This window comes from Lottia gigantea (genome assembly GCF_000327385.1).
Source record: "Lottia gigantea unplaced genomic scaffold LOTGIsca_50, whole genome shotgun sequence".
NCBI lineage: Eukaryota > Metazoa > Mollusca > Gastropoda > Lottiidae > Lottia > Lottia gigantea.
The window spans coordinates 1165653-1177163 of record NW_008709716.1 but is presented as its reverse complement, the minus strand read 5'-3'; the positions used below and the strand labels follow the sequence as shown (position 1 = coordinate 1177163).

General features: G+C 29.8%; 2 protein-coding genes across 2 annotated transcripts in view; both read right to left on the bottom strand.

The window, feature by feature from the left end:
* Positions 1-1725: 1725 nt before the first annotated feature.
* LOTGIDRAFT_219006 (hypothetical protein) lies at positions 1726-4311 on the bottom strand (the record flags this gene model as incomplete). Its single annotated transcript, XM_009062274.1, has 4 exons — positions 4135-4311; positions 3151-3277; positions 2361-2453; positions 1726-1936 (listed from the first exon to the last, which is right to left on the bottom strand). Exons 1-4 carry the CDS (start codon positions 4265-4267, stop codon positions 1726-1728), a joined length of 564 nt encoding a protein of 187 aa, XP_009060522.1. The 5' UTR covers positions 4268-4311.
* A 353-nt stretch (positions 4312-4664) lies between these two features.
* Positions 4665-11511, bottom strand: part of LOTGIDRAFT_219002 (hypothetical protein) — an 8836-nt gene continuing 1989 nt past the window's right edge. The window contains exons 3-7 of the mRNA XM_009062273.1: positions 10774-10981; positions 10416-10499; positions 8442-8618; positions 7931-8054; positions 4665-5442 (exon numbers count right to left, since the gene is read on the bottom strand). Coding sequence (XP_009060521.1) covers positions 5213-5442; positions 7931-8054; positions 8442-8618; positions 10416-10499; positions 10774-10981 — 823 coding nt within the window. The 3' untranslated portion in view covers positions 4665-5212. The remainder of the gene's footprint in view (positions 5443-7930; positions 8055-8441; positions 8619-10415; positions 10500-10773; positions 10982-11511) is intronic.

Sequence of the window (11511 nt, the reverse complement as noted above, 5' to 3'; positions counted from 1 at the left end):
ATATTCAATATTCAAGAATATTCGATGATGTCAGTAGGCCTATCATATTCTCGAAAGTGTCTTATTTTTTAAACAAACTATTTCATTCAGGAAAATTAAATAATTAATGATCATGACTTAACAAAACCAAATATTTTTTCAAAATCTGAGGGATGACTTTTGCTTATTTTGGCGCCATCGGCCTACATTACCTCCGGTTTGTATTTGAACAGAACGTTCAATAAAAAAAAAACAAGTTGGAACGGAGTCACGCATTCCATGTGCCGAAAAAATTGTAGGTGCAGACAAAATGCAAAGTGGCGGAGAAGGAGCCGGTGTGAAAATTTTGCATGTGACCTAATAAGGCCTATCCGCTTTAATACCGTTCCTTTGGGGGCAGAATTTGAACAGAACTCTCCAATCGAGCGCCCTCCAAGAAATTTACAGAGTTGTGCTCTGCAACATATTCAGCTCACGGAAGCTGCAGAGAATTGCCGAATGCCTTCACGCTTCAACACGTGTATAATACAAGTATGATGTAGTAATGGACACTGACTAATTTCAACTTTAAGATACGATGTGGTATCTATGACGATGTTTCCACTACCCTATGATCACTAGGCCTATCTTCTCCTGGTTGTTTTCTTACTAGTTAATCTTCCTTTGATGCGTACATACCAATTTAAATGATGACAGTGAACTAATTATCATGTTATTATACAACCATCAAACTCACTGACCATATCAGCTTTAACTCTACCTTGAATGTTTGTGTCTAGGACTCTCCAGTGAAAAAGATTAGAAACTTCAAGGAGCTAGAATTGACAAGATGTAGGGAAAGGGGAAATAACTATATTATTGTCAATTGTTGCTGTCCAAATTAGCCTTTGAAATATATAATAAACTTGCATGTTACTAGTCAAACTAAAAGATGGGCGTTTGTCTCATTGTAGGCCTACAGGTTATAAAGAAAAAAAAAGAACTATATTTTACAATAACAATTAAGGAACTTTTCTACTAGCTGCTCCTTGGCGTCCATCTTTCCCAGATTATCTATACCTATTTGCAGCTGGGTTGACTGGAATTATGACTGAAGAGGACTTATTTAAAGTCATCGGACTTCTTTCAAAAGCCGATACTGTGTAAACATTAGCCAATGCCAATTCAAAAAATCATCTTCAATATAAATATAGGCCTACTTCTCTAAGTAAAAATGTCTGCAATCATGATTTAATCATATGTCATATAAGATGATCAAGACTTTACTAATGTGTCAATTGTCTAAGACATCAAGTTTGTTTCAAAGCTTTGCAATTTGATCATAAGTCATTTAAAATCAAATTCAAGAGAATTCAACTTCATCTCGTTATGGAAAAAATAAGCCATAATAATTTAGAGAATTTTAATTAAAAATAAGTTGTCAATGAAATGAAATATATGTAACACTTTACATCAATAGTTGTAACATTGTGCACCAATAGTTCTATTTGGAACTTGTAGAAAATAAAGCTAATAATCCTGCTGATGAACCTACAGATAAAATATAATTACTATTGTAAGTTAAGGATACTAATATGGTTTATTTTGTAAGCTACACTTAAATCTACCATATGAAATTAAGATTTTAAGTTGTGCTACTAATTAGGCTTTGAAAGTCCACATAGACTTTGCACTGGCTAAATTATTACACTAAAAATACGCAGTTTCCAAAGAATTAATGGAATATAAATGGATTGCAGTACGTGGTTATTTCTGAGCTGATATTGTCCAACTTTGACTATTTGTGATAATACTGTTTAATAGTTGATATACTGTAAAAGGATACACTGATGGATTCATATTCTTAAGAATATAAAATGAGAAAACTATAAGGAGAACCAAATACAGGGCATTGTTGTAGAAAATAGAGAATGTTGTGGCTTCATAATCAGCAACTTCATTCTTCTTCCATAACACTCTGAAATCAAAAGCATCATTTGTTAAGTAATTCAGCAACGGTATATTGAATTTGAAACCCAACAGAAATACAAATTAACCCAGATGATAAGCGCCATTAGACCGCCTTAGGCTAAAGGCCATAAATTGTCATTAACTATCCCTCAACAATTATAAAAAACTCAAGGCACTGAGATCTTAACTTATAATAATAATATTACATAATGCAACTGTATTGACATATATACTTCCAACAAATTTATGCACCTCTAGCATGGCCTTTTCTTAGTCTTAGTTCACACCCACACCAGACCAAATATCAGTACCATATTTTCAATTTTCATGGCAGGATTTAAAAAAAAATTATTGAGAATAGAATTTGAAAGATAGAACCAGTTTCAGCAACCAAACAATTATTATTTTATAAAAAAAAAATAACAACTAACCTCTCATCTTTTTCTTTTTTTGTCATTTCTTTATCTTCTGATAATTTGCTCATCATTTCTTTTGTAATACCCTCCTCTCGTTTCTGGGCAATACTATCAAAATAAAGAAAGCAATTACAAAAGTACATTAATACCAATAAGGATCTCACTATTTACAAGGCATTGATAAATTTTTGGGAAACTTTTTTAAAAATATAGTTGTCTTCAAAACTATGCATAGTATGTATAATATTTTAAGTAAAGTGATAACATCATGTTTACTAAATTTAAGAAAAAAGATAGCTTGCCAGGCAAGGTAATATATTTCATATAAAAATATTTTGTAGTACAGTAACAATTACCAGTATGAAATATTCTGGCAAGAATCAAGCTTTTAAGTGTCTACAAGATAAAAACTGAATGCATTTTCAAGAACGAGGTCAATAACTCCTATAGAACAGTTAAAAATCCATCAAGAATTGTGCCTTCTAGAGCAGTTACCAGCTAAAATTTAATGCATTTTCAAGACTAAGGGCAATAACTAATACAGTACTAAATATTTTTCGATTTTTTCTGAGTTCATCCTTCGGTGACTACAAACGCTCACACCGAGTCCTTGTGACTTAGAAAAGTGCTTTTTTGAAACTACCTTCTCATCATTATATAACATCAAGTTTCTAGACTCCTAGAGTAATAAGGAGCAATGATGACAAATGGAGATGAGTGACGCCAATATACGCCCCCCATTTCATGTTGGAAGGCCTTCAAAGAACCTAGCCACATTCCACAACTAAGAAAGGATAACACTTACTAATGTTTTAATACAAATTTCACATTTTTATATGCGTAAGCCACCAAATATGTGCTAACTAGAGAGAATATAACAAATAAAAATGCAGACTGCCATAAATCCATTTGGTGAATTCTCCAAAAAAGCCCTAGAATTAGAATATATTTTTATTTATAATTCATTAACCGACCTTATCAAGGTCTACTGTTGAATCACTTTTGCTTCTTTTCTTTATATGAATTAAAATATTAAATATTCTATAAAATAAAAAAAAATTGCCCAAATTCTGGCTCAAAATTGTCTTCCCTAAAACAAAAAGCAAATTGATGTGCCTATGAGTATGATAGCATATTTATCATTGCAAAATATGTAACATCAAAGCAGTGGATAACTTGCCATGAATCTGTCTGACTGATTTCTTTTCTACTATTTTGCTATTTAACTGGCACTTCTTTTGACCCATGCACAGTACAAAATGTAGAGGAATTAAATGAGGCCTTTCAACTAAAGGCAGCCTTACCTTGTTTGACAATTATCAACATATTGTCATATGGCCATCCTTACCTAAGCCTAAAAATTCCATGGTAGATTGTTTGTTTTAATTCCATTCTTTTTATTACCGAGCAAGGTTAAACAGAATTGCCAGAGCAAAATAGCGAAAAAGAAACTAGACCTGGTTCACTGTTAAGTATCAACCATTAGGCCTATTAATATTGATTTCCATCTGGCACACATCATACTATATACTATAGTCATAAATAGATAGAATTAGTCTAAACCTAAGCTAGAGTACCCTATACATTAGGCCTACTGTGTGTGAGAAATACATATATCATATAGCCTAGATCAAATAATTAACATACTGCCAGCAGTTGTGCAACTCAGTTCCAAAATAACACCATGTGCCCACGATGTTATTCATTCAAGATGGAACCAAAAATTAAAAATGTCAACGTGGCAGAATAATTTGTGTAAATATTGAGGTAATAAAAAATGAGAGCTTACATATTGGTATTGCAGAAACTATCAAAGCATTTCCATAAAATAAAGCTGATGATTTTGTCGATACGTTTCTGCTGAAATCTTGAAGTAAAAGTTCTTCTTCTCTGGATAGTTTAGTTTTCTTGGTGACTGCCATGTTGATAATGTAGAGAGAGACGGAAATACGCTGATATTGACCTATCTAACCCGGAAATAAACACGATCATCCAGCCGTACAAAGGAAGAGCTTATTCTTTTGTGCTCTACATTTTTGAAAATACGTAATCAAATGTACACTCAACGAGTCATCGGTGTAATCAAATTATCCAAATCCACAAAAGTGATCAAAAAATCTTTTTTCCCCATAATTTTCCGCATTTTTCAAATTCGACTCATACTTCTGATAAAACTTACATTAAACAGCACTTGGGAGGGAAGTTAAGAGAAAGCGAATACCAGAGTCGTATATACGGCCCTGACCTATATACCAAGAGTCCTGTGAATGTGGTTCAGAACAGAAATTCACTAATGTTTTGATACAAAAAGTTTATTTTCAAAAATAATAAATTGTTTATTAATTTACTATATATATCATGTATCATCCACTCATCTTATACACACATATTTTTGGTGAAACTACAATATAGGATGAATATGATGATCTATTTACAACTGAGAGGCAAAATAAAATAATTCAAACATATAATATTCAATTCAAACGTTATATTTCCAGCATATTAAAGTATTAGTCAAAATGATACCATTATTGGACTCTTATTGGTATACTATGTACTATTCATAGTTTAAAATTTGAATTTGTCAATCTTCACTCTTTATAATATACCAACAAACCAAGTTCTATGAAAATTGGTTGAAAGTCAAGGCTGAACAGAATCTATGAAATATAAATTCAGTGCAGAGGTGAAGGATAGAAATCAAAGCAAATATTATGAAACTCATAAAATGGAGATCATAATCTCTTTCTGTTTATAATTAGCAGCTATGTTACATGATTTCACAGGCTCATGTAGCCAACAGTTTCTTTCAATTCTTGATCCATTCTTTGAACACAGCTTTTAGGTCAGTAAATGAAAAAATGACACTAGTCTGGCATTTCAATTGATAAAACAGACACCACAGTTCTTGGTTGATCAGTCACAAACTCTTTTTTCTTAGAGGAAGTACTTGCTTTATCATGAGAGTTTTCTCCTCTGTTAGAGTCATTTTCAGAGTCATTACTATGCAAACTATATGAAATATTTCCATATTCCTGAAGAAATGGACACACACCTAACACAAACTGACAAAAATCTTTCCTGATTCCAAACCACCCTGGAAAAAAAACAAAAAAAACTAGAACTGTTCTAATAACAGTAGTGATGGAGGGCGTGTTACAACATTCAGGTACATACGAAGATGGTTTATTGCAATTACATTGATCTAAAAACTTCTATGCATCTCTAGAATCAAATATTCAAAAGTGCCTAGAGTTTCATGTATATTGACTAGGAATAAAAGAATGTTTGTCAATAAATAAAGACCAAGTTTGATGAAATCAGGATAAGAAATAAGAAATTTGGTAACGCACATGCGCAAAACAAAAATTCAATATTTCCATCAAATTTAGAATTGGATTACACATATACATACCAATTTTGATGAAATTCGGACAAGAAATAAGAAAGTTGGTAATGCGCATGCGCACAAAAAAAATTCGATATTTCCATCAAATTTAGAAATGGATTATACATATACATACCAAGTTTGATGAAATTCGGACAAGAAATAAGAAAGTTGGTAAAGTGCATGCGCACAACAAAATTTCCATATTTCCATCAAATTTAGACTTCGATTATACACATGCATACTAAGTTTGATGAAATTCGGATAAGAAATAAGAAAGTTAGTAATGCGCATGCGCACTACGCAAATTCGATATATCCATCAAATTTAGAATTGGATTATACACATACATACCAAGTTTGGTGAAATTTGGATAAGAAATAAGAAAGTTGGGAAATTAAGTGGGGGTATAACTTTAATGTGCTTCTGTAAGCTCAACTTACAGTATAACAGGGTTCAATCCACCTGAGAGCTTATTTATATACCTTAACTGGATGCAAAACATAATTAAAGAAATATATAGGGAGGGTGTCTTTAAAACAACTTAAATTTTGATTTCTATTGGGGTTGACAGCCAGGTTAATCTAATTAGCCAATTTATCTAATAATAGTCCCATGTTAAGTGAATGGGATTTTGAATTTGCATGTAAGGCATGCATGTTATATATCACTGGAAAGCTCAGAATCTTTACATTACAAAATGAAAAGAATTATTGCCATATCTCTATTAGGGTCCGAGATATAGCACTGCAAAGACTCAAAATGGTCCATTTTTAGACCCCTGTAAAATCGGAAAGATTTGTCTGACCCCAAAGGTTATGAGATAGACAAGGTCACAAATTATTATCATAGTAAATATGAAGGTAATCAAAGGTCAAGGTCATGAGATATACGCCTTCAAACTTTGAAAAAAAACATCCAGTCGAACAAAGAAGGCAAAAACGAAAATCAAAATTATGCTGCCTAAATCCCAACGCAGACGAGGAACATTTTAAGTGCACAATCGTAAAAATATTTCTTTCGATCATTTTTTTCACCGTCTGCGGATTACAAAAACACCAACAAAAATGTTCGTGAGAATTGTTCGTGAAATCAAACATGTTTGATTTTTTGAAATTGTTCGCCTCCCGAAAAAAAATCTTTGTTCGCCGTCTGCGTTAACGACGAACATTAGCGCTGAACATTCATCGATGAAAGACCAATCAGCGATCGAAGCCAACACAAAATTTTGGACTGTGGAGGAGGAGCAGATTTTAGTAGATATGTGGTCGCAATCTGTCTGCTTGTTTATTATTTCTTCGCCTGACTATTCAGATAGAAATAAAGTACACTGAGATGCAAGAAATAACACAAGCACTGGAAACAACCGGTAAATTTAAAAGGTTGCCGAACACACCCTGCTCTTTAAGACGTTGAATCCGGACCCAAATGCTCCTATTTCGCCGTCTACGTCGGCGTCTTTTTTTAAATTAATAAAATAGTTAATGCAATTTTACATTTTCTTCTGGACGTCACCATTTTGAGGTCATGTGATTTTCCGTGGCACTGGCGTATTGTTCGAGCTAAATGTTCGTCGTCTGCGGATAACGGAAAACAAATATATTTGTTTGATGTTTTTGTTCGTCGACAGAAATGTTCCTCGTCTGCGTTGGGCTTAAGGATTGTAGACAGACTTAAACGTATCGTTTGACACAAAAGTTACAAAAATTGGATGAAAAATGGTCTCTGAATAGCAATTTCTGCAAAATGAGGCAAACCAAAATAGCGGCCAACATGTTACTTATGGTACAAATTATTTTAGTTTAAAAAGTTTGTATTAAGGCTGGTAATATAATGCATATGTTATTTTTGACCGCCCTGTCGTAGACGAAAAAAAAAAAAATCAATACGAAAACAAAGCAGGGCGTTCGCTTACGAAAACGCCCTCCAAAAAAAGAAAATTATGAAGAAAATCAAACAGTCACCAGCTTTATACTGAACATTTATCATTTACATAATATTTACATAATGTGTATATTATTATGTTTATATTATACAAATCTTGAAGGTTACAAATTTCAGAAATAGGGATATCTTCCAAACTTCTTTGGCTGGTTTTTGAAATTTACCATTTATCAGCATATGTAAGTATAAACTGAGAAAAAAATAATACAGTTTGGACCAATTTAATGTAGTGTAAAAACAAGCCTATACTTACAATGGTTTCCACCTTTTGAGCCAAAAGATAAACATATTAAAGTGACTAAAGATAATAATAAGGGAACTGATATAGCAGTGAATTTAAAGTGATTGGTATTATCTAATCTATTAGCCAGTAATATCTGAAAATAGAGGGTGAGACACAATGCAATGATGGGAAAAACAATGAAAAGAGCTGCAAATTCTTCTCTGTACTATTAACCTTTTTCTGCAAAATTCTTTTATGAACAATATATTAATAAAGAAATGGATTGGGAAATATGCTTTTTTACATAAAATGTTAATCATTTCAAATTTCAGAATACAAATAAATTGCTATACCAAGTGAGATAGTAGAAAAAGGATACTTTCAAGTTATTTTAAAACAAAACAATAGTCAAATGTCTCGAAGGCAGGACAGGTTTTCCACATTTTATATAGGCCTTTCCATTTCAATGTACACAAGAAATTGGGATAAACAACAATATATACGTTATGTATCTATTACACAGATAAAAAGACAAACCTACCTCAAAAACTAACAAAGGAACTAGAAGAAAGAAATATCCAATAGCAGTCGAAATATTTCCTCTTCTTTGATCAGGTATTATATCAGGTGACTTTAACAAAATAATAGCTAATACTATAGCATATAACAGACCAATCAACGTTACACACATCACAATCCATATAGGTATAAAGACAATCTATAATATAAAATATATATCATTAATACAATAGGCGTAAAGACAATCTATAATATAAAATATATATCATTAATACAATAGGCATAAAGACAATCTATAATATAAAATAAATATCATTAATACAATAGGTATTAACACAATCTATAATATAAAATATATATCATTAATACAATAGGCATAAAGACATTCTATTATATAAAATATATATCATTAATACAATAGGCATAAAGACAATCTATAATATAAAATATATATCATTAATACAATAGGCATAAAGACAATCTATAATATAAAATATATATCATTAATACAATAGGTATTAACACAATCTATAATATAAAATATATATCATTAATACAATAGGTATTAACACAATCTATTATATAAAATATATATCATTAATACAATAGGTATTAACACAATCTATAATATAAAATATATATCATTAATACAATAGGTATTAACACAATCTATAATATAAAATATATATCATTAATACAATAGGTATTAACACAATCTATAATATAAAATATATATCATTAATACAATAGGTATTAACACAATCTATAATATAAAATATATATCATTAATACAATAGGTATTAACACAATCTATAATATAAAATATATATCATTAATACAATAGGCATAAAGACATTCTATTATATAAAATATATATCATTAATACAATAGGTATTAACACAATCTATAATATAAAATATATATCATTAATACAATAGGTATTAACACAATATATAATATAAAATATATATCATTAATACAATAGGCATAAAGACATTCTATTATATAAAATATATATCATTAATACAATAGGCATAAAGACAATCTATAATATAAAATATATATCATTAATACAATAGGTATTAACACAATCTATAATATAAAATATATATCATTAATACAATAGGTATAAAGACAATCTATAATATAAAATATATATCATTAATACAATAGGTATTAACACAATCTATAATATAAAATATATATCATTAATACAATAGGCATAAAGACATTCTATTATATAAAATATATATCATTAATACAATAGGTATTAACACAATCTATAATATAAAATATATATCATTAATACAATAGGTATTAACACAATCTATAATATAAAATATATATCATTAATACAATAGGCATAAAGACAATCTATAATATAAAATATATATCATTAATACAATAGGCATAAAGACAATCTATAATATAAAATATATATCATTAATACAATAGGCATAAAGACAATCTATAATATAAAATATATATCATTAATACAATAGGTATTAACACAATCTATAATATAAAATATGTATCATTAATACAATAGGTATTAACACAATCTATAATATAAAATATATATCATTAATACAATAGGTAGAAACACAAAATATGGTATAAAATACATATCATTGATATAATATGCATAAACACAATCTATAATATAAAATATAATTATATCATTAATACAAAGCATAAACACAATATACACAAGAAAAGAAAGAAAAAAAACTATATTTTACAAGGAAAACACTTAGGTTCACTGCTAAAGATCCTTTGTACCAGCAATATTAATACAATACACAAAATCTATAATATAGAATTACATATATACTTTGATGAACCAGGAACCATGAATGGGGATTACATTAATATATATATATTAACAATGTTTTCAGTCAGTATTGATGTAAATTTAAGCACAACATAAATGAATTATGTAACTTAATTCAATGTATGCTATGATACACTTCAAATAATTATAATTCAATCTTACCACCCAACTCCACTGAAATATTTCATCTAATCTTAACGCCAAGAATATAAACTGGAGAATATTCACAGAACAAAATAATTCCATCTGTAAAAATAAAGTTTTTTTTGGTTTACACAGAAAGATTAATAATGTTTTGTTCACTATTTTCTTGATTTTCTGAATTGATTAGTATAATTATTGGTTGTTATATAGTCCTTGTACATATCTGACTGTGTATTCTATTTAGAATTTGCTTACATTTTCAAGGTTGATATATTTGATTTCCTTTTTGTCAATAAAGCATTATTGACAAGACTAAGAGGGACAATCTCACTATATAGTTGTAAGTTGTTTGAAATACTCTTCCTCAATATCTTACCTCAAAAGCTCTTTCATTCTTCACAGACCAAATACAGATACTTATAGAGACAATAGACATAAACCATAATGGAATAAAGACAAGAATCCAACTATGATTATTAGATTCTAAATTATCACATGCCAATATTTCAAACATTAATAATAACATGTGTAATCCCGTACACATTATCATAGCTTTATACTGTATATAACTATCACCTTCACCCCTGTAAAAGAATACTAAAATTCTAGGTCTTATATTACAGCGAAATTTAAAGATAACATACAACCACTGGCAGCTTTGATTTTAAATAAAAATATTTGGCAGTACAGTAACAATTACTAGTATGAAATATTCAACCTTCAGTCTTACACCTCTTTTGAACTTGAAATCTGTCAAGAATTGCGCCTGTTTACAGGCTAAAACTTAATAACTAAATATTTTTCGATTCCTCTGATTTTCGTTAGGGTTCATCCTTCATGATAACACTCACATCAAGTTTTATCAAAATCTATAAAGAATTGTGCCTTCTAGAGTGTTTGTGGGATAAAAATTACACGCGTTTTCAAGAACAAGGGGAAAACGCTCACACCAAGTTTCGTCAAAGTCTATCAATAATTGAACCTTGTAGAGTTTTTACAAGCTAAAATTGAACGGGATTTCAAGAAAAAGGGCAATAAATATTTTTCAATTTTTCTAATTTTCAAAATGCTTCATCCTTGGGTGATTACTAACACTCACATCATCAAAATCGTC